The 23,913-nt window shown below is 42.8% G+C and overlaps 1 protein-coding gene across 1 annotated transcript in view; it reads left to right on the forward strand.

Moving 5' to 3' along the window:
• SLC9A4 (solute carrier family 9 member A4) overlaps positions 1 to 13,486 on the forward strand; it is a 35,211-nt gene extending 21,725 nt beyond the window's left edge. Inside the window, exons 8-12 of the mRNA XM_072853341.1 lie at positions 1,066 to 1,227; positions 5,850 to 5,946; positions 7,985 to 8,122; positions 8,900 to 8,987; positions 13,185 to 13,486. Coding sequence (XP_072709442.1) covers positions 1,066 to 1,227; positions 5,850 to 5,946; positions 7,985 to 8,122; positions 8,900 to 8,987; positions 13,185 to 13,486 — 787 coding nt within the window. The remainder of the gene's footprint in view (positions 1 to 1,065; positions 1,228 to 5,849; positions 5,947 to 7,984; positions 8,123 to 8,899; positions 8,988 to 13,184) is intronic.
• Positions 13,487 to 23,913: the final 10,427 nt, after the last annotated feature.

Raw genomic sequence — 23,913 nt, forward strand, 5'->3', positions numbered from 1 at the left:
TTGTTCAAACTAGCCATAAATGTAGTCTTTCAGTTCAGGGGCAGATTCAAAAAACACACTGTGTGTGAAGAAATTTAATGTAAAAAGATTTTATTAAAAGGTATTCCCTAGACTTTTCTATGCAACTTTAAAGACATTTAGCATACGTATATCAGAATTAATTACCTCAGTGATGACACTCCAGGAGGCTTTCTTACACAGAAAAACATAAAGAGCTCTAATCCCAGTGGAAACATTTGTCTACCTATCTCCGCTATTAATATATAAAAACTAGCCTTTGTTAAGAAAAAATGTACAAACTCTGTAGTGCTTTTCCTAGCACTGTGGAGCACATTACCTTGCTGTGGTAAACTTCCTTTGAAAGAAACATATAAGAAGATCTGCTGTTGTTCTGCTAAACGTCTGCCTGAAAGCACATACCTGTTCCAAAGCGCGCACACACATTCACATTCAAATGATGCCACACATTAGCGATATTTTACAATCATCTGCAGCATTGGAGCACATACATAGTATTTTGTGGTCCATTCAATTTCTCTGTTATTCAGAATACAAAGAAATGTATTTTCTCTGCTCTAATTGTCAGGATTCAAAATTATCAGGAACATAATGGGCCCAAACTACTGTAACTGCTGGGCCATTTAGAGCCTCATTGGTGGCTGGCTGAATAGGCCAGGATTACTGTAAGAGCAGCTGCTGCTGTTATGCCCTACTAGAATACAACATTTGTACAAAAGCGTGGAGACTGGCCATATTCTTTTCTGACAAATGTGGCAGTGTTATATGCAAACACACACCCAGCTCTCTTTTTTGCCCTGATTGCAGCTTGTTTCTTTCTTTTGTCTGGTGGGCTTTGCAATCTCTGTGGACCAGTAGACCATGCCAAATGTCCCCCTAAAGGTCTCTGCTCCCTAGGCCTTCAGGAGTCCACAGGTGCCTCCAATTTGGATTCGGTTTCCACCGCTGAATTATATATGTGTGCATTTGAATGAAGGTCAGCTTATAGCACAGAAATAAAAGCACATTTCCTTTTTTTACACTTTGATTTTAATATCTCTTTTGCAGATTTAAGAAGTTTGACAATAAGTATTTGAAGAAAATCTTAATTCGGGAACACCAGCCCAAATCCAGCATTGTGTCATTGTACAAAAAGATGGAGATAAAACTGGCCATCGAGATGGCTGAGAGTGGCATGAAAATTTCAAAATCATCCACAGCTTCTTTACAGTAAGTACTAACCTCCTGACCCTTTGCAGAGTAGGGATAGGAAGGAAGGGGACAAAAATGAGGAAATACCCAAGGGATTTTATGACTTCAACAGAAATGTAAGAATAAAAAAGACAGTTATGAAAAGAGAAGTTGCTGTTTTGTGCTGGCAATTTGGTGCTCATCATATTTGCACTTTGGCTCTTTGTTCACAGAGTGAAAATTAAAACCAGCGACATTTTCTGTTTCTCTTCAATGATGAGCAGTTCTGAAGAGGAATCATGAGTCAGGTGCAGAAGCCACTCTGGCTGCTTTAAATCACAGCAGTGGTTCAAGGTGGCTGTACTCATCACTTAGCTGGCCAGTGAGTTTTGTTCATCACTGCTAAGTGCTGAGAGACCTGCAGGAGAGCCTAGAGCACAGGTCCCGGCTCCATTATCCCAATCACAAATTTTTGCTGAGAGCAGACTTCCTTGTAGCATTTGCAATATTTGCTACTTCAGTTTGCAGTTCCTCAAGCTGTCTTGCCATATTTTGGTACTTCCGTATCAAATTCGTCCAATTAAACATTGAGAGCAGCCTTGTGGCGAAGGGGTACCAGTGGATGAAAAGCTGGACATGAGCCGGCAATATGCGCTCGCAGCCCAGAAGGCCAACTGTATCTTGGGCTGCATCAAAAGCAGCGTGGCCAGCAGGTGGAGGGAGGTGATTCTGCCCCTCTGCTCCACTCTGGTGAGACCCCACCTGCAGTGCTGCGTCCAGCCCTGGGGTCCTCAGCACAGGAAAGACATGGAGCTGTTGGAGCGGGTCCAGAGGAGGGACACAAAAATGATCACAGGGCTGGAACGCCTCTCCTATGAGGACAGGCTGAGAGAGTTGGGGTTGTTCAGCCTGGAGAAGAGAAGGCTCTGGGGAGACCTTATTGTGGCCTTCCGGTACTTAAAGGGGGCTTATAAGAAAGACGGGGACAAACTTTTTAATAACCCTGTAGCAGTAGGACAAGGGGTAATGGTTTTAAACTAAAAGAGGTTAGATTCAGACTAGATATAAGGAAGCAATATTTACGATGAGGGTGGTGAGGCACTGGAACAGGTTGCCCAGAGAGGCAGTGGAGGCCCCATCCCTGGAAACATTCAAGGTCAGGTTGAATGGGGCTCTGAGCAACCTGATCTAGTTGAAGATGTCCCTGCTCACTGCAGGGGGTTTGGACTAGATGACCTTTAAAGGTCCCTTCCAACCCAAACCATTCTGTGATTCTATGATTCTATGAAACAGTAACACAACTTGGCATCAGACAGACCAGTGGAGAAAACTGGTGGGATCTCCAGAGCCATCACTGAGGGAACTACCCTCTAGGAGAGAATTCTGTACAAATCTTCACTCCTGCATACTTTAACTGCTGTGCATGTATTTATCCTCACCTTGCAACCCACTGTCCAGAGTGTGGGTATTGCTAATGGCGCTTAGCCCCACAAACTCTTTCCTGGGCTCCCACTGGCCACTGTTGCTGCTACTGCCTGCTCTCTGCTGCTGCATCCTTCAACCCCTCTCCATTTTGCAGCAGCCTCTGGCAGGGCCCAGCATATTTTCTTTTTTGAATGATTATCTCAACCCATACCAGCAAGTCCAAATACCAACTGGATGTTAAGTAAAAATCTCTTTTGAAACTTTGGCTTAATCAAGATTCATCTGCTTTCTTGAAACTGATGTCAGCATGCAGCGTAAGAACTAGCCCTTTTCTTTCTAAATCATTCTTTGCTGAACGGATGATATTAAAAAAGATTGCGTGTCTGTCAGGCTCCTTTCTGTCTGCTGTATTCCCTTAACTGTTCTGAGCCAAGAGAAAATGTGGTAGGTTGGTAGACAATCTATGGCAATCAAACTGCATTCCTCTTCTTTTCTTGAGGGAAAGAGAAAATAAGACAAATTGCTTCAGCATAGTTCAGAAATTCTCTCCCGAGCTGAGAATTTAGATTGGAAAATATTCTATAATAAGCAGCTGATATGATGGATTAATTTTTGCCAGCTCTACTCCGGCTGTAATTGAATGTTACTGTGTATCAACCTTTGATGCACAGGTTCTCCTACTGAGACAGCCTTTTTAAAAATGAAGTGTCAACTTCAAAAAACAAAGTGCAGCCTGTGGCTCAGAAACATTCTGATTCTTGGAGGCTGTGAGAGTGTTCTAGGAAAATGTATGTTTTTCCAGTTCTGTTCATTGATAGACGTCTGCTGTTGAGCACTGGAGGAGACAGGATACTGAGCTAGTTGTTGGATCTTTGGTCTGAGCCAATGCAGCAGTTCTTGTATCTCCATTCTCCTGAGCAATTAAGTGAACCTGCTTAAGTCTAAAAGGTTTCTAAATGTATTTGTAAATTGTTTGATTGTTATCACTGAGATAGCTTGTACCTAAAGTCCCTGTCTTCAGTGAGGATACAAAAGTCTGGCCATGAGCAAGTGGAGATTTGAAATCAAATTCCAACATATGGCATGTAAAGCAATATTTGCAGTGCCAGAGTAGTGAGAAAACTGTCTCGCTATCACTCTGATCAGTTCTGCAGCCTTTAGGCACATGAGGGGAAATGCTCTATAACAATCAAAGCAGATCTCCATCGCTATGAATTAGCATTATTCTCAGAAATTGCATTCATGCTGGTGTGATTCCTGCAGGTGGAGTGGGTGTCCAATATGCAGTATTTCCAGTGCAGACTGGAGAAATTTGCCCATGGATTGTGCCACAAAGAATCCACATTTGAATGAAAACAGAGCATTTTTAATGATGTTTTGGAGAATATAAGCCTTAGAAATAAGGACAGAAATGGCAAAAGCAGAGCCAAGCAGATATTCTCAAAACTGGGTTTGTATGGCTGCTTTTTGGAGGAAATATGCCTATTAGAGAGAGATGGTTTGATGCTGAGCTTACTTAATGTTGGCTTCATATCACAGAATCACAGAATCACAGAATCGTATAGGTTGAAAAAGACCTTTAAGATCATCAAGTCCAACCATAAACCCAACACGACCAAGTCCACCACTACACCATGTCCCTAAGCACCTCATCCAAACGTCTTCTAAACACTTCCAGGGATGGCGACTCAACCACTTCCCTGGGCAGCCTCTTCCAATGCTTGACAACCCTTTCAGTGAAGTAGAATTTCCTAATATCCAATCTAAACCTCCCCTGGCGCAACTTGAGGCCATTTCCTCTCATCCTGTCACTAGTTACCTGGGAGAAGAGACTGACCCCCACCTCTCTACAACCTCCTTTCAGGTAGTTGTAGAGAGCAATAAGGTCTTCCCCTCAGCCTCCTTTTCTCCAGGCTAAACAACCCCAGTTCCCTCAGATGCTCCTCATAAGACTTGTGCTCCAGACCCTTCACCAGCTCCGTTGCCCTTCTCTGGACACGCTCCAGCACCTCCATGTCTCTCTTGTAGTGAGGGGCCCAAAACTGAACACAGTATTCGAGGTGCGACCTCACCAGTGCCGAGTACAGGGGGACAATCACTTCCCTAGTGCTGCTGGCCACACTATTCCTGATACAAGCCAGGATGCCATTGGCCTTCTTGGCCACCTGGGCACACTGCTGGCTCATATTCAGGCAGGTGTCAACCAACACCCCCAGGTCCTTTTCCACCGGGCAGCTTTCCAGCCTCTCTGCCCCAAGCCTGTAGCGTTGCATGGGGTTGTTGTGACCCAAGTGCAGGATCCAGTACGTAGCCTTTACAGACAACATGTTAAGGACATCACTTAGCACAAAGATGTGCAATTCTTTGCACAGAACAAAGATTTGCAATTACATTTTCTTAAAAAAAGAGGCAAGAAAGCAAAATGGAGAAAGGAAAAAACCAGAAACAACAAGATGAACTCAGACTGATTAATCCTGGATGATCACTATCTATTTCCCTTTCTTTTCTTGGGAATTCAGCCGAACACTAACTCTCACATAGATTGACCGATTTAGCAAAACCAGTTAACATTTCACAGCAGCCCTCCTCCATTGTTTTTCTAGTGAAAAAGCCAGGCAGCTACAAGTGACTGTGGGCTTCTTGTCACAGTTTGTTAAAAATACGAAGATGACTATCTTGTAGGTAGTTCTTTCATTTTACATGGAGAAACAGGCTCAGTAGCAAGGAAACCCTATATGTTCTCCTCACCACAGGGCAGGTCTCTTGGACTCCTTCACCGGCATGTCCTTTAGCTCTTAAGGATTTGCTGCACTTTCTCAAAGGAGTTAAAACCAGTAGGACTGCAAAGCTCAGACTGCTAGACCATGCTGAAGAATGCATTCAGACAGAGGAGGAAACTTGTAGTGACTTCCTGAATGTACAGCTGGTTGTTGCCCAATCTAATCCTTAAATACGAACTTCCTTATGAAGCTTTGAGGAAGAAAAGGAGAGTTTCTGCTGCCAGCTGTATGAGGGCTTAGGGCCCATTCTGACTACCCAGTATATTGATAAAACCCGGGAAAGAGCAAAGTCTGACATTTTTTATTCATCTTTGGATGATTTCGCAGTGTCACTGATCACTGGTCAGTCCTCATAGCCCTCTGTTCTAGCACTAAAAATAGATCATGCATCATTTCATGGGAATAGTACTTAATCAGCTCATTAATGTAATATTTAAACTTCTCTTTTATTTACAGGAGTGATAGAAATCGGCATGTGCATAGGCTGTCCCCTGCAGAGGTGGAGTCCATGAGAGATGTCCTGGCACATAACCTATATCAAGTGCGACAAAGGGTGTGTAAGCAACCTGCTATCACGCACTATTTGCAGACTGAAAGCTCTTGTTTGCCCACCCCGTATCATAGCCACGGCGGGTGGTAGAGCCAGGACCAGCCCTGGGGTCACACTGGTGGGAGACGTGGGCCCGGAACCCACAGCCACTCTGACCCAGGCGCTGCATGGGGAAGGGAAGGAGGGGAAGGAGCCCTGTCTCGGGGCTTGCTCCTGGGTGGAAAAAAGGAAAGCAGTTTTTTTCCATCAGCTTTTCACCCTGATGGCAGCGCGAAAAGCCAGGAAAATTTGTGACTGAGCTGTAGAGGTCAGGCTTCCCTCGCTGCGCAGCTACCTGTGACTCAGAAACCGCCTTCCCGAGGTTGCCAAACATCCCCGGTTGGAGTCTGAGGTCCCAGGTCCTCTCCCTGGGGGCACGCACAGCCTGCGCGGTGGAGGTTGCCCAGTCGGGTGGCCTGCCTGCCGCTGCGGTGGCGAGGGGCAGCGGGCTGGAAGGCTGCCGGACAGACGGCTACCCGGCACCCACGGACGGATGCAGGGCTTCGTAGGAGGCAGCAGGCTGGCAGGTCGCCAGCAGCAGTGAAACTCCTCTGTGGAGGTGGGTGGACCAGCGGCGGTAAACATTGCATAGACCAAAGTCAGCTGAGAGTCAGGCTGGTACATTCGCGGTCTGTGTGGGAGCGATAGTTTACCCTCAGCACGGGAGGAGGAAGGAAAAAAAAAATTCCACCTCCTCTGGAGCTTCACTTTACACATTTGGGTTTTTTTTCCCCATGAAATGGGGGTGGTAATACCTCAGCAGGGATTTGTTTTGCAGACATTTGTACTGATTCTGAGGCAGCCCGGTGTATAATATCTACTTAATCCAATCTTGGGCCCAGAATACACAACTGAGTGTTCTCCTACAGCAATGAGTGTTAGAGGATGTATTACAGTAACCTTGAAATTATGCAGACAAACGGAGCTAACTCGTGTAACACACATTTACTAGAAGATGCTAGGCCCTGCTCATTTAAATGTGTCATTACTAATATGATATTCATTCCTAATAGTGTTTGATTTGCCATGGCCAATTATCCTTATATTAATTTCTTATCTTACCAGCAACCATTTGCATATATGGCTGCCTCTTAGATGACTGAAATGAACTCTCTCTCTTCAAAATCAATTAAAGTAATGACTATTTGCACCAGTCACTTCCTATGTGGTCTTGAGAACTGTGTGCTTTTGGAAATGAAAGCTCGGAAGTAAAATAATGCCACTTCTAATACTTCACTTTCAACTCTGAAGGCCTGGTAATGCTCTGGCTCACCAGACCAACTTTACAAGGACCCTTGCAAGTGAGACTGAGATGAGATTCTGCTTTTTAAGAGGCTTTATAAACTTAAGTGAATTTTTCTCTTTAAGGCAGATAATTATTTCCCTTATTTCACAAGATGTATGCAATAAATTGAAAAGCTTGTCCTAAAAGATGCTCAGTTTTAGGGTAATGTTAAGGTGTGGTTTGTCCAAGTATGGAAAGGAAACTCAGCTGTGCATCTCATTCTGGAGGTGTACTCTTCTTAACATAGTGTTTTGCTCTAGGGCACATCTGCAACTTGCTCCTGGCCCAGTAATATTAGTACCAAGGCTCAGTGGTGGGTTAACCAGCTATCTCTCTCTTGGGACCTGTAGCTCCCAACTGTGTGATCAGAAGGGGGCTGACAAAGGGAGGGCAAGCCCAGAGATGTTAACAGCCTTGTGTAGGTGGGTATATTTTTATGGTACACTTTGAGCAGGCATAAGTCTATCAAAAATGGCATCAAAATGTAGCCCTTGAGGTCCGAGACTTACAGCTATATTCACGCTTCCTCCCATCTTGCTCTGCAGGAGTGAGGTTAGTGCAAGGCTGTACTTTTCGACGTGATACCAGAGAGAGCTGTGGTGAGCCGGTGACCGAGCCAGGGCAGGTGTACCCTTGGCCCCGTGATCAACCAGACTGCACAAGGTTATTAACATTGCAAGTGCAAAGAGAATCAACTGGGTGCATTTTCTGTTTCAGGCACCGACATACAGCCGACACAACTTGCCTACCAACACAAATGAGAAACAAGCCCAAGAAATCCTCATCCGTCGGCAGCACAGCCTAAGGCAGAGTTGCAGGAAGGGAAACAGCTTACCTTGGGGCAGACCGGTACCTGTTATGTAAACTACTATTCATGTAAAAAATGCCTCTGCTTCTCTGTAAATAGGGAAAGAGACATCCATTTTTATAAGCTTTTTGCAATAATTAAAATGGATACTTTCCTCAATGTCCTCATGCAGCACCTAAGAAGAAAGAGCTTCACTTAGCATGTGGACAGCAACATTTTTATGTCCTACCTCTATACATTGGTCAGAAATCAGCTACTATGGCTGTAAGTAGTAAAATAATGTAACTTGCATTGTTTTGGCATGTGCAAAACATAGTATAATCACAGCTGTGTGAATTTGTGGATTCACAAAAGGCCTGATGCAAAGCCCTTAACACCTTGCACTGACAGTTTGGTCTCTCGATCAGTAAGAGTAAGATTTGTCTGACCAAATGTAGGCCTTGGATAGCATAGACATTTACAGCTGAGATAATCACAGTTAAGGAAGAGAAATAAGTTCTTGCTGGGTATATTAATTTTGTTTAAAGAAGTTGTCACCTGAAATCGGAAAGGTGAATCTTAGAAGAACATATTTCTTTCCACTGACTGTAGAAAAAACCTAGGGCTATTATATCAGACACAGACATTTTCACTGGAGCTGACATTGAGTTCAACCAACTCATCAAGCCAAGCATTGATCTTATTCACACCTCTCTAAATTTGGCTGTAAAGGTGCAGAGGCACAGCAGCAAAGCCTATAACCATCCTTTTTTCCATCCCACCAAATAAGTGCAAATTGCGGAGGCAATCACAGGCACTGAACACATTTCTGTTTCCACACACAGGCCAGCACCATGGGCGTACGCTACCTCTCTTTGCCTCAGGGCCCTAGCCAGCCCACTAGACGAAAAGCCAGGCGTGTTACTTTTACAGGTAATGGAAGTGCTTTACCCTGTACCCTACTCCAGCAGTGAAAGAAACTTGGCCAGTTGCTCAGTGGATTTAACAGTGCTAAATGAATACTCCCATGGAAGTCCCTGGCCTCTTTAAATGAGCTACACCCCTCTCTCCTATCTTTTTTATCTATGTTGTTTACATGGTCATTACCGCTGCAGTTTCTATCTCATTCCAGCACCGCCTAGTTTTCTCTTTTTCCCTCTTGCACAAATATTCCTGTGATTCCTGCAGCTTGGCCTGGCCATGAGGGCATCCGTGTAAACCTGAGAAAGCAAATTATCTGTTCCCTGCAGCCCCACAGACACAATTGCATGCAAAATTGTTAGGAGTTGCTGAACCTGCAGCCCAGTCAAGGCGAGGCTGCTGCACCTCCATGCCCCCAGGTCCCGCTGGTAGTGAGGCTGAGCAGGTATTCCCAACAGGCACCCCCCACCGTAATTCAGTGTAGACGGACACACAGCCAGACACACAGAGCAGCACAGACAGGGCACAGCACTCACGCAAATGCAAACAGCACCAATGGCCTCATCCTGGTCCCCTCTCTGGCCGAATAGGATGATAGCCTGTAAGTGGAAAATTATATATACATACCTGCTATCTGAATCCCCCCGTAGCTGGCCTTAGACACACACTCTGCCAATAGCTGGCCCTGGACTCTTCGTCTCCCCAGTTGGTGGCACTTGGGCATGTGAGCCCCTGGGGACACAGTCCCACGGCAGCTGCTGGTACTCAGGACTACACACATGCACACATACACCACACACACATGCACAGATACTCTTCCACCCCACTCCATGCACTGTAGATCCCTCTAGTAGCTGGCCTTGGACACCCAGTCTTACCCATAGTGGGCTCCTGGATCCTCTGGTTTCCCCTTGCCTCACACACAGAGACACACATGTGCAAACAGGTCTTTCTGGTACCTGCTCCAGATTATGGCCTTACCAGTAGCCAACCACAGACCCCATGGTCTCTTCAGTCACTGGTCTGGACCTCCTGCCCCCTCCAGTAGTCAGCTCACAGACCTTCTGCTCTCCCCAGGGTCTGTCCCAGATTCATGGTTGCTCCAACAGTTGGTTCCCAAGCCTCTTATCCTACACGACGGGTACTCTGGCTTGGTGATTCCTGGAGATTTCGCACTGATATATGTATCCCCACAATATGCATGCACCCCAGTCCTTCCAGCTGCTGGCACTCAGACCTCCACACACACAGGTACACAGTACAGGGAGCTGCTCAACCAGGAAAACAGTCAGAAGTGGAGTTTCATGAGAAGACAGGACAGACTGCACTGATCACACACAGGGTATTGCCAGACACATGTACTGACCAGCCCCTGTTTACATGCGAGCAGCCCTTTTTATCCCCTTTTTTCTCTATTTTCCTGCACTTGTTCCTCCCCAGCTACCCTGATCCCTTCCTTTCCCTGCCTTTGGTTCCTGCTCATAAGTCCTGCCCATCAGAAGTCCTGTATGATCCCAAAACGCTCTCCCCAGACATCCCAACAATGAGCCCTGTACCCTGCCACACCTCACTCTGTGGGGTGCCCTGGGGGGAGCCTCTCCGTTGGCTCATCATGGTGGGTCTCACCCTGCCATGGAGCTGATCACCCCCATGATGGATCAGAGCAGGGGCTCAGGCTCGTTCCTTTGACTGGGGTATTGGGGGCTCCCCCACCTGCCCTTGTGCCTCAGGGACCCTCTGTGTTTGTGGAGATGAGCCTCTAATCCCATAACCTAACAAAAAATCCTGGCAGAATCTGTCCCCAAGCAGCCGGTCTCTTCTCCTCTTTTCCCACCTTGCTCTCTATGAACATTTCTGTAGTAATACTGGTATTACTGCATGAACTTATCAGCCAGTCTCAGTTTATCATATGTACACAGTAAAATGCAGATCCATCCTCACTTACACTCTAAGTAAGGAGACAGAGGTTAAAGATGGAGCAACGCTGAATTGCCCACAGAAACACAGCAGGACAGTGTCAGAGAAAACATGGAATTTAGGGCACTTGAATCTTCATCATTGTGGCCATCTGTAATCGCCCTGACTCCTTTCTGTGTATATTTATGTGGACCTGAAATCCATTTGGGTTCCTTATAAAACTTCCTTTTCCTTTCTGGCAAGATTAGCTATAGCAATTGAAAACATATTTTTAACTTTGTAACAAAAACCTGGACAACAAAATTTGTTTCTTGCAGGTGCAAAATTATTTTCTTTCTTCCCTTTCTGTTTTACTCTGAAAGAGATGAAAGCAAAAGAGATCTGCGTAGGCAAACCATTCTCTTGGGACTGGGCACTCACACGTGGTGGCAGCAGAACAGAAACCCATAGGATCTATTCAGAGGGGAAATACCAAAGTTACTCAAGGGGATTTTTTTTTTTTTCATACAGCTGATTCTTTTCTGTCCTGTTTGTCAGGATGTCATGGTGGGGGATATGTGGCTTTCTAAAAGACTCAAACTGTTCTACACAGCAGCCTCAGACCTAAAAGCATTTCAGATACTTTCAAGGGACCAAGTCCTGGTATAGCAGACACGCACATTATTTCAGTGGGGAGAGGAGTAAATCCTGAGGCAGTGAATGCAGGTACATTTTTACTAATAGCCAGGCCTGAATTTGAGCCCTGCCTTGTGATCTATCCAAATAATTAGACTTCCTGGTCCAGCTTCTGGCCCCACCTTAGGTCCACTGCATAGCTATTCACACCACTTTAAATGTCTGCAGCAGGAGGAAGCCACCCTAAACTCCTCTCATAAACTGTGTTAGGATGTGATGAGTTGCACTTGGGAACTGAGAATAGAAATACTCAGTGTGTAGGAAATTAGAATGACAACGTCATATATGCACATATGCATTTACAGAGATAAATGCCACCTCTTCAGTCTAAGCCTGGAAGCCCTCCTGGAATAAGCATCCTCCAGCAAGCTTGGTTTAGCTCTTATATATAGCATGTGCAGAAAGTTCAGTAACTAAGAGGTCAGAAATTACCACAAATAGATCCTTAAACCACCTATCAGCTCTTTCTGCCACTCATATAAATGCATGATTTCTTTGACAGTATATATCATTCATACTTTGTAGCAGTGATGCCCCAAAAGGGCTAAGTAGAAGCCCTTCAAATCTGAGAATACCTATCCTATTTTATTGCTCATGGTGTGGTATGCCCACGTGGCCTAACAGAAGCAGGTTCTGCTGTTAAAGAAATCTGTGCCCCTGTTCAGTGGAGGTAAGTGCTGATGCATGCACTCTTACTTTGTGACAACTGTGGAGTAAACATTAGCTTAAAATAATTTCATAGTTATTAAGCTGCAATAAGGTGATAAATTTTGACTGTGTGACTATATGCAATACATGTCTGCTTTAACTGCAGCAGGATATAGTCTAATTTTATTATTCATGGACCTTAGTGTTTATCTCCCAAAACCTTCTAACTTGTTATGAGCTGTTTCTTAAAACAACTAACTTGCTACAAGTTAGTCTTGTCAGACTACAAGTGGCTTTAAGAAAAGCAAAAAAGTATATTCTGTAAACTCAACGGAATGACAGAGGCAGTTATTGGCCTATTGCAGGCAAATTTTTATTGTGTACTTGTGGCAAAGAAAGCTGGTAGGAGCAGGTCTGACACACCCAATATAATCAAAGCGCCCTATAGTCAAAGTCCTGGTTTCAGGTGAAACTGTTTTCTTCCCAGTTGTGAATCACGGCTGATGAGTAAATTTGATTTTCGATGGCACTGGAGTCTTCTCCTTGGTCAATTTCTGTCTTCTGCTGCAGGTTTTGCAATGCTTTTCAACCATGGTACTAGACATACTTGTGAAATTTGTACAAAATTGAAAGCTACATAAAGGAGCACCCTTGCCCTGTGAAGGCATTGAGCAGCTCTGCGAGGCACTAAAAGATAGTTGAATGTGCTTATTTGCTGGGCTTTCAGGGGAGAGGCAAGATCAATAAAATCTTTTAAACATCAGCTTTGGGATGAAAACAAAAATTTAGGGTTATTTTTAGTTCTTGACTGCTCTTATTCTATAGCAATTATTTAAAATGCTTCAGTTCCAGGGTTTAAAACCTTAATGCTGTACCGTATTGAATACCCTTTAACTGTCCTTGCCCGATGCCATGGTGTTTCTCTTTTCTCTTCTTCAAAATATGAATTCTTTATCTATTTTCCTTCAGATCACCACAGAAGTGTCTCTGATGCTGCCTTCCCGGTAATGTTGAGACCCCAGCCCCGACTACATCCACTTGAAGCGAAGCACCGCCAGGAAGAGCTAATTCCAATGGCACGCTTGGATAGACAAGCAGGCCCATCCAATCTGTCAGGTCGAAGAGGAAATTCAGTCAGCCAGCATCGTTTCACCAAAGCAGACAATCTAGCTCTAATGCCAAAGTCTCGATTCACTGTGGGAGAAGTAGAAGGGTATGAGTCAGAAGAAGAGACAGAAATGATGGCACCAGCCAGGCCATTAGCCATATGAGGAGCAGAGAAGAGCAATGTTTTCATCTCTAGGGCCCTTTGTGTGCTGCTCCAGATAAAATAACAAAGCTTTTATATGAACTAAACCACATTTTTTCTTTTGGGACCAGTTCACTTGTATCACTTTCAAGTGCTGTATCAAGGTACTTACTGGCTTGGAGAAGACTCAAATTCTTATATGTTTATATCAAGCTTTCTTTCCAACAAAACACTGCAGGAAAGAGGGGAACATGATCTTTGTAGACGTTTGGACATGGATTTAAATGACAATAGTCGGGCACATGCAGTGCTATGGATGGAAGTTGATATTGCCTTCCTCTGTTCTGTACTATGGCCTAAATCCAGAAGAAAGAAACACTGAAGGACATGCTTGACACATGAGTGCCTAGATTGGTAACTTCAACCAACTGTCTAGAGCTTTTGACCTCAGAGTAGTTGAGATAGTCCAGGAAAGAGTTAAAAAATGAAAGGCATTTTAGGGCACCTAAATGTCACTGAAGATGCCTAAAGAGGTACTTAAGTCAAAAGGATTCTTTAGTGGACACTTTCAGCACTTGGAAATCTCTTGGCATCTCAGGTTTTGGCTCTGCAAAAGTGCCAGAAGTCAGTTGCTGTGATGGTCCGTAACTCCTGCTATTTCAACCAGTTTCAGCATGTAGACACCTAACACCCGCCTACAGTTGTTTTGGATGAATAAAGGAGGCATCCTGGTATGTACAAATTCAGAGAGGACTCTTCAGGCAGGGGTGCTGTCAGGATGCCTTTTATTTGCAAATGTGGGACAGCAAGAATGTACACAATATTCTTGTGGTTCAGCAAGTGGGAGGCTTCATTGTAGAGCATCTAACCTCCACTCCCCACTCCCACCTTGCCAGAGAGTCCCCAAATCAGTGGACCACTCTTCACACTGAAGCTGGACCAGTGCTGCAGATAGGGAGCAAGAAACTGGGGCAAAAGGTAGAGGGAGCCTAACTTTGTAGCCTGCTGGCTAGGATGAAAGAGGGGCCCTGTGTTTTGGTCCCAGCTTTTGGTAGGGTGTCTGCCTATATGTTGTATAGAGAAGCATTTACTAAAAAAAAAAGCAGAAATAACCAGGGGGACATGCACTGGAGCCTGTGACCTCCCAGCCTCCCATGCTCCAGTCTCAACGGTGGGTCTACCTGAGGTAGGGGAAACAAGAAGCTATGGTCTTGAGTCATTTTGGATAAAGTCTAATATCCCAGATACCTAGTTCCTCTGATGATACCTAGTTCCTCTGATGGAGCTCTTTTCTGCAAAATGGAAGCAGCATTGCCACTGTCATCTGTGTCTTGAAACTGCAGGTGAGCTGATTTTATCCAAAGGGATGATTTGAGTCCAAAAGTCCATAAATCCACCCTTATAGCTGCACTAAACTAAAATCAACAGCTGAGAAATGCACCAAGTTCAGGCATGCTTTCTTCAAGTTTCCCCCTCTCTCCTCCACTCAGAGCTTGCTTAGCTACCCAACTCAAGCTCTCTAAATACTACTGTAAGAGTCAGAGAGGTAAGAATTAGAGATAGCAGTGCCACCTTTATGTCTCTTTTTTATATTGCTGTTAAGCGCTTGTATGTCCTGGTCCAGAGAAAACTCTGAGTGTAAGTTATGACTTCACATTTCTTAGAATGGGTTTCTGATTCAGGACAGGTAGCATCTAAACTAACAAATTTGAAAAGCACTGCCAGGAGAAAAAAATAAAAGCCCTTTTCCCTCTTTTCTCATGTTTGCAGCTTTTATGTTTAGCAGGTCATATGAATCATCTGTACTGAAATTGTACAAAGCTTTATGAAACTTAAGTTCTGTTTGCATTTCCTCATTGTGCCAGAGAAAAGGTACCACTTCCTTCTATGAAAGCAGTGGCACATTATTAAAAGAGGGTAGGATTTGGCTTTTGTACCGACACTGAATAAGCAATGAAATACAGTTCTGTATCTGAAAATCAACAAATAAACACAGCTCCACCAAAAGAGGAAGCGCTCCATGTAGTTTTTAAATAAAAGCCTTGTGTCAGATCTCAATCCTATAGCAAGTTATACCGACATATCCTAAATCTCAATGAAAACATTATTTTAAGAAAGGGAGTTATCGTACAAAATCAGGTCTTAAATTGCAGTGTGAGCTACCCAGTTGCCATATGAAATTTAATTGAGGGCAAAATCAGTGCCCGTGTGACATGGTCCTTAGGCCACAGAGCTGACATAGGTGCATGGAGTGGTGTGACGGAGGTGTGGGACCTGCTTCTGCATCGCAGAGTCGGGAGGGCGTGGGATCTCCAAAACTCGCTGGTGGGTGATGTGAACTGGAGGCAATCCCTGAGGACAGTGATAAAGGGAAAGTGGAAACCTGAGAGGAGGGTGAAGAAGGGATAGTGTCTCATCTTCAAAGGGAGGCACAAGAGAGAGATTAAACAGAGGAATTACTGAGCTGCAAGTTCAGCATTTCTTCTTTAAGAAGATTTAATCAACGTGTTGTCTGGGGCAACGGGACAGATATAAACTGTGTGAGTTGAGGAAGGTTAATGGGATGTCTGGAGTGGCACAGAAAGGGACTAGACATACAACATGAAAAAGAGGAGTCCATGCAATTTGGTCAGGATATGTTTGAAAGGCATGCTTAAAAATGACTCCCAAATTATTTATTAAATATTATAAAAGTCATAGAGCATTTATATAATTACCCATCGTAAGCAGGGAGCAAAGCATTCAATTTCTAATGACAGTTTATATTAGAACTAGAGAAAAATAATTAAGTCTTTCCAAAATACAAATAAAACTAGTACATAGCTGGAATCAAATCTCCCTCTTTTGGTTCATTTCTAATCTCTCCTCTGATGAAATCAGTGAGCCAGATCTTCAGAGAGTGTAAAGCCATAGAGCATCTCAAAGTTAATAGAGCTCTCCCAGCTTTTGCATTCTGGTCCCCAAGCTTGTAAAGTCTATTTTTAGTTTTCTTTCCTAGCAATTAGAAAAGAGGACTGAAAGAAAATTTCCTTCTGTGCCATTAGTTGCTGTTAATGGTTTTGCTGGCCATTAGCCAAGAAGCAATGCTGCAGATGCCTGTATAAAATATGTTCTAATATATAAAGTTGCACTGTTTATTAGTTTTCAGGTATTTCATACTTGTGGACAAAAGAGTTCTCCTTTAAGAAGCACATAGCTTATGTTTTAAATAGCCATAACTACAGCAATGTTTCACTACAAGTAACTGACTCCGTGTCTATAGGCTCTCAGGCTTGGTCCATAAAGAAAACTGAAGCAGTTTAGGGCATGAATTTAAATCTACTGCTGGTGGATTTAAGTCCTCATGTGTGGGGGCATTCTTAAACTCCTTAACCTGGGTCACATCCAGGAAACTTGTGCTGATAATTTGCAAATGTAAGTTAATTCAAGGGCTCCCTTTTTTTTAGACTGGTACAGTGTTACTTACCAGGGAATTTAAATTGTGCTCTGATTTAAGGTGAACTGGCACAGGAAACTCATGCCCAGAAGGTGAAGAGTTATTATTCAAAATCCAGAGGGAACAGGAACTCAGAGAATTAAGACTATTTCCTTGGGGCAGGAGGGTAGTGCAGGAGAGGTGAGTTTCAGGAAGGATAATAATGAATAGCCGGTACCTTTGACAGTAGAGAAAATAGGAGATACACTTGAACAGAACTTGCTAACCAATGAGAAAAATAAGACAATAATAAGAACAGTCTTAATGAGAAAATATTTTAATAGTAAAAGCAACAATGGTCAAACAGAATATTGCAGAAAAAGGGAAGGCATTATCAAGGTCAATAGTACATTGTGAGCAACCGGCAATACTTTCATATGTATTGGACGGTGTCATTAACTGTTAGATCCTGTTGTTCTTGCTGCAGCTGTTACTCTTCAACTAATATCCCAGGCAAGTAAGAACGTGTAGTAAAAGGAGAATCTCTTCCTCAGAGAGCTTACCATCAAGGACGCAGCAGTGAGGGGAGAGCCAGCAATCAGGACACGATAGCAGCTAGCACAGGGAGCGCCTAAGCTGTGACCTCCAGAAATACCATTTGACATAGCGCACTGAAAGAAGGTATTGCCGTGGTCCCTCTTCCAGGGGGAACGGTGTCCACTGGGAATGTCTGCAACTGCATAGTCAGGGCTGCAGCTGCCGTCTGTATGGCACCCGGGGAAACAACACGCTGGCTACGTGATAAAGCCAGCGAGCAGGACTGGGAAGGATGCTATGAAGGACCTAAAAGCAGTTTGTGTGTCACACTAGAGGAGGACATCAGCGAAGGAGTGCAGAAGCAGGGGGATAATTCACCTCATAGCATGGCTCGAAAATCAAGTGAGTGGAGCAGGCATGTGTCTATCAAAGCCAGAGAGGAGAAGCTGTAATAGTTGGGAAAGAATGAACGCCCTGGCAGGAGCTCTAGATGGGCTGATTTACTGCTGTGCATGTGAGCCAAGAAAGTAGGCCAACTTAAAAGACAAAAGTTAGTTCAGATGTGTTTAGAGCAGTTAAGGAAGGTTATACGAGATTCAGAAAAGCAGGCCAGGGTTTCAGGCTGGAGAGACTGGTAGAGGAGTAACCGTGCCATCTTCAGCATGAGAAGAATAGCTTAATCCGTATTTACGAGCGAGGTGATCAGAGAAAGAGGACCAGTGCTATCTGCAGGGGAAATAATCAAATTACTATGGATGAAAAACTTGACTTTTACATAACAGAAGATAAAAATAATTGTGAAATGATTCTTATTTTCTTGCTGGTATGTTGGTTTTGAGAACTGACACTTTCAAGGTTTTTCCTGCAGCCATTAGACCCTGAAAACTCAAGTTTTATTGTCATGTGTGAATGCTATTTAAAAGCCTGTGGGAGACTCTGGAAAATACAACAAATATTTCCAAGCTTCCTTTCTTCATAGGTACTTTTTCTAATTTTCTATCTACGTATATGGATAAAACACAAACATTAAGAGTGGAAAAACAGATTACCTTATCTTTATATTTTGTTTGCTTTTCAGGTAGGACAATTACGTTTATTGTTTTGCCACACTCACTGTACTTAAGAACCTTAAAATTAGAGGTGTAAGGTAACATGAGTAATATTCTGAATGAGTTAAGAGGACTGGAAATCTATTGAGCTAAGTTGCCTAATTTACTTCCTTTTGAGAATCTGTCTCAATGTTAATCGTAAGTGAAACTCCTTTTTCTTTCCTGCTCTGGTTTCACAGGTGTGAAATTTCAAAAGTTAATATTGGTTCTTGTTTGTTTCTATTCCACCCTTCCTCCTGGAAAAATGCGAGTTTCTACTACCTTTCAAACATACAAAATGAGACACGGACTGAAGAAAACAATGCCAAACTCTGATTTTCAGAGTTTTCTTTCTTTGGCAAGGTAGATTGCAGCCACACCAATAGTGAACAGCTGGTCAGCCGTAGACACCCAAACTGAACATCATCCCTGACTTTTTTTCTACTGTCCTTGTGGGAGCAAGCTAGGAAAAAATAAGTATCTGTCAAGAATAGCCACAGTGAGCTGGGGGCACAGGTATTAGTCGTCTGCAACATCACTTTTGCACATGCAAAGACAGGTCGGATCATTAGACATCTGCTCAGTAACTTATTCTGCTAAATACAAAATTATCACAAAAGAAGCTTGAAGTTAAAGTGCTTTTTTTGCTGGCACGTATGTCAGGTCTTAATTTAGGCTCACTAGTTGGTAGTGGGCCTAACACTATTTGCTCCTTGCTCTACTGTATTATCAGCAGTGATAAGGGGTGAAAATAATGAGTTACGCACAAATGCCAAAATAAAAGAGCTCTTATTTTTTTAAGTTATCTTGGAATAAAACCTATAGCCCTCTAGCTAGTTTTATTCATGCCTTTATTTAAGGGCAAATTTCCCATCACAGAAGCTTGCACTGGGTGAGAAAACAATATATAAATGAAAGCCACCTGCCCAAATATATTCAGCTTCAACATTACATGATGATGAATATTGATAATACTTGCAGTGGTGCATAGTGTCTTCCAGGTGCTGTGTGCACACAAGAACCAGACAGTTCAGAGGCAGGGCATCCTGAGAATTATTGCAGTGTTAAAACCCCATGTGAAAGATGGAGAAACTTGCACAAAGCAAATGAGCCGTGTGTACACATAACACAGGAACAGTGCCAGGAACCAAACATGAGACCCTGGTCCCTTGACCCACATCTACCTTTACTTCCCTTAGACTTTCAGGTGACTGAAACCTACAGAAAGGAACAAAGGAACAGACTGAAACTGTTCCTCCAGCTCTCACCACAAAAAAGGAGCTATCTGCACCGAAATTATATTGTTTGTGCACTGCTTCAAGCCAGGCATCAGGACCTGCTGTTTACAAACACTCAGTGTCCTAAGACATCATAAAATTTTGCCATATTTGAGATATATGTATAAAATATATGTAAGGTAAAAAAGATGTAATTCTTCACTCATTTTTCCCTAGTACATACACTGTTGTTCCTTTCAAAGAACTACATATGTTCTGCATGTTTTGCATAGTTACAAAAACTTTGTAACATTGAAGGGGCTCGTAAGAAGTGAATAGACTATGGCAAATACACTTTTTCCCTGGAACCTGCAATGAAAAGTCTTGGAAGTTGCTTCTCCTCCATCTTGATCCAGTGAGGAAAGGAGGCTGTAGGTGTTTGGCACAGGTGTTAAACCTAGAATAAATCTCTTCAGCTTTCTATGCCTCCGTTTTCTCACATGTACAATGGGGATAAAGACACTCAGGGCTAAGTCATGCACCGGTGCCTCAACCCATCTGAGTTGCCAGGTTTGGCACAGGAGCCACAGGAGCCCTTTGGCTCTCTGGATCAGCAGCCGGAGGCCAGGGAGGTCCCGTGGGGCACCTTTATGGCAGCGGGACTGCACCCCTGGGGCTGGAGTCGGTGGGGATCTGCACAAGGCAGTCAATGGCGCAAATCAGTTGAAGACATGTGGATGGCTACCCTGCAGTGATCTGACGAACAGTTTAGACTCCACTGACTCCAGTGGGAGCTCAGACACCTGCCCCACGTGTGGACATGGTGAACATCTAAACGCAGCTTACTGAGTCTGAAGTGGAATTCCCCTGTCCTCATCCTTCACGCGATTTTGTCACCTATGAATGAAAAGTATCTTTTCAAAGCTAGGCATTACGACTGCTTTAGCTTTGAGATGAATCTTCTTTTCCTCCTCAATAAACTAAGCTATTTCTGCATGTACACACAAAAAGGTACTATATAGATTTTTTTAACAGTGTCTCACTGTGTACAACTCCTATATTCTGTTTATTTCTAAAGGACTCTCTGTCTGCAAGCGTATTTGGCTCAATCTGCTGTAATGGGTTTAGCATAGAATATTGCAAGGCTCACATTACTGCTGGCTCAAATGGACCCTTTGGCTTGAATTCCTCGTAATGATAAATATCCCAAAATCTTTCCCCATCTTTTTCATACGTATGCAAACATAGATTCAAATGAAAGTGATGACTGCTGACAAATTTGTTAATCAAGTCTTAGCAATTTGAAGGAGCTCTTTCAGGAGCTTTTTTCTTATTTTTCCCTAATGCAAAAATGACTGATACTGATTTACCAAGCACTGCAGAGCAGATATAACAGCCGGTGCCAACACCAGATTTACAGGTCTTGTTCCTAGGTAATGAAAAGAAGGGTAGATGTAGCAACAAAGCTCAAAACATCACTATAAACAAGTTTGCATGAATTAGATTAAGTTCCAAAGCTCAAAAGAGCTCTCATTATTATTATTATTATTATTATTATTATTATTATTATTATTTGGTTGGGGTTTTTTTCCCAGCCTCCCACTATGTGTAAATTTTCCTGTACCAGTCTCTAATGGATAAACTAAAACTCTGCTTGATGAGAGCATTAATTCTGCTTTATCTGCTGGAAAAGGCATGCTTTCACCAAAGAGGAAAAGAGCTGCAGTGACCTCTGTTGATGGAATTAAGCAATGTATTTATAGAGCCAAAAAGGAAAGGTGACACATTCAAATCCTCTGCTAGGATTAAATAGGACCAAAAGTAAACTGTGCAAAGAGGGAGTGGCTTTCAGGTTGCATACGAAAACGACTATTTCCCAACACCCACCGAAGTCAGACTCCTCATCAGGACAGTTGCCTTTTAAAAAGGATTTTTAGACAATTTGTTCCTTTTTAGGGTGGAATTAAAAACGATTGGTGTGAAGATAGAGGACATAACACACTAGGGGAGATGTGGTTTTTTGAAGTGCTATACTGCATTCCAGGAGTTTATATCACCAAAGGAAAACATCATGCCTGTATGTATTACGTGATCTGAATTTAGTGACCGGTTCCCTGTGCCAGCCTGACACACGGTATTCTTGAAGTTTTGAGGCAAAGAAGCTTTCCAGTTGGCGGGCTGCCTGTGGCAGAGAGAAGTATCTAGGAACTGTCATGCCTTTATGACCAAGAATTTGGAACGTATCTTTATGGGCTAGTTCTGATCCAGGAAAATAATTAAACACATAAATACCCACAAGGATCTGGACCTTAATACTTAACTTCAAGGTTAGGAGTAGTCTCAGTAAAGCCAAGCATTTAGGGATTCATCCTGTACAATTGAAGTTACTGAAATCAATATGAAAACTTCCATTAAGAGTGAAGGAGCTTATGGAAATCTGGGTATTATATCCTTATTTTTTTCAGACTTATGCCTTTGCTAAGGACTACTCAGTATTAAACAGCGGCATAAATGAGGGCCAGGGCTTCGTACTGTTAAAGTTATTTTATGTTTCCAAGCTGTCCAGTAAACAATTGGTACCCCACTAGGAGCCACAGCAATACAGACTGGTATCTTTTTCCTTCTGTGTCCAGTGTTATGGCAGGTCTGACCATGACCACAAAGCTGGGAGTTTTCCCAGTTCAGGTATTTTAATTTGTTAATGTCTCCACCAGAGCCTGAGAAGTTTTATTTTTAGTATACTGCCCAGAACCACTGCTGTCCCTCTGATCCTAAGATGTCCTTCTCACAAGAGACAAATGGATATTGGCAATGACACTTTACTAGTATCCACTATGGTATCCTCCTTCAGGCTTTGTAGAGAATAATTTCTGCAAGTGTAAGGAGGGAAAAAACGCAAGTTCATTCTGTTTTTTAATAAAATGTATGAAAAGCTGTACATAAAGCAATATCTTATTTTGATATAGATAAAATCAGAAAACGAAATATTAGATCAGTGCACTATTGTATCATTAACTGGATATTAGAAGTGTACTCGCTCTGCCAGTCTAAGAACATCAAGATACACAAAATGTAAAGTATTAAAATCAATCCTAGTTTGCATATGTTATAGATGCTGTAAATGTTAAGGCGTCTTATACAAATTTCACAATAAAGCCAAATATTATAGCTACCTATTTGAGAACTTCATGCTGTCAGTCATGAAGGAAGTATTGATGTATCTTCCATATATAATTAATGATCCTCGTGAAGATCATTGACTTCTGGGAAATTATATCTTTTTTTTTTCACTCTGCATGAGTCTGACATTTTTGTGGAGAGTGGTCAGGATGGTAAGTACAGCTGGGTGGTAGGTTGGGTCAAAGATTTCTTTGCCTCAATATATTTAGCATCCTACGGAGACCTCTACATGTTAAAGGACTCCGGTTACCCACTCACTTTTCTAAAGATACCCCAAGAAAGGCTCTATTCCTGGGACAGTTTATACATTAAGTAAATTCATTCTATGTTAGAATAGCACATCGAACCATTCTATATAAAGAACAATTATTTTCTGCCAAGTTTACCTTGTGATAGGACAATGAGGTTTTTTCAGGTTGCTTGACATAATTCTAAAATGAACATTTTTAATATTGTATATAGCTACAACTTTTGCACTGAAGGCTGAAATCACCCATGCTCTGATACCTGTGCTAAAGCTGAGCCCCCATTCCACATGTATTAGCTTTGCTACCGCAGGTATGGTTTAGGAAGCAGGTTATGACTCAAAAGGAATCCAAATATCTTATTGCCATTTTTCTACTGTGCATTCTTATTACCCAGCATTCAGGCTTTATAATTTAGTTCTTTTCCAGTTTAATCTTACAGTGCATTTATGAACAAGTTCCTGAGTGGTTATTATGTACCAGTCTTCAGAGGTCAGCTCTTTTGGCTTATCTTATAGAAGAGAAAGGAAAAAGTCAGCAGTCATCTTTTTTTACATCTGGAAAAGTATCTTTTTTCATACAATTATAACTGTTTGACAGGAATTTGCTCAAAGTTAAAGAATATCTTTGGATGGAGATTAAAAATGGAAAATTACATCTTCAGAGATGTACTTTTCTTTAAATTACTAGTATGTGAAAACTGTTTTGGAACTTTAATTGCTGCTACAGACTTACTACAAAATAAACTTTGCAATAAACCCTGGCTG

This window comes from Ciconia boyciana, chromosome 1 (assembly GCF_034638445.1).
Source record: "Ciconia boyciana chromosome 1, ASM3463844v1, whole genome shotgun sequence".
Classification (NCBI taxonomy): domain Eukaryota; kingdom Metazoa; phylum Chordata; class Aves; order Ciconiiformes; family Ciconiidae; genus Ciconia; species Ciconia boyciana.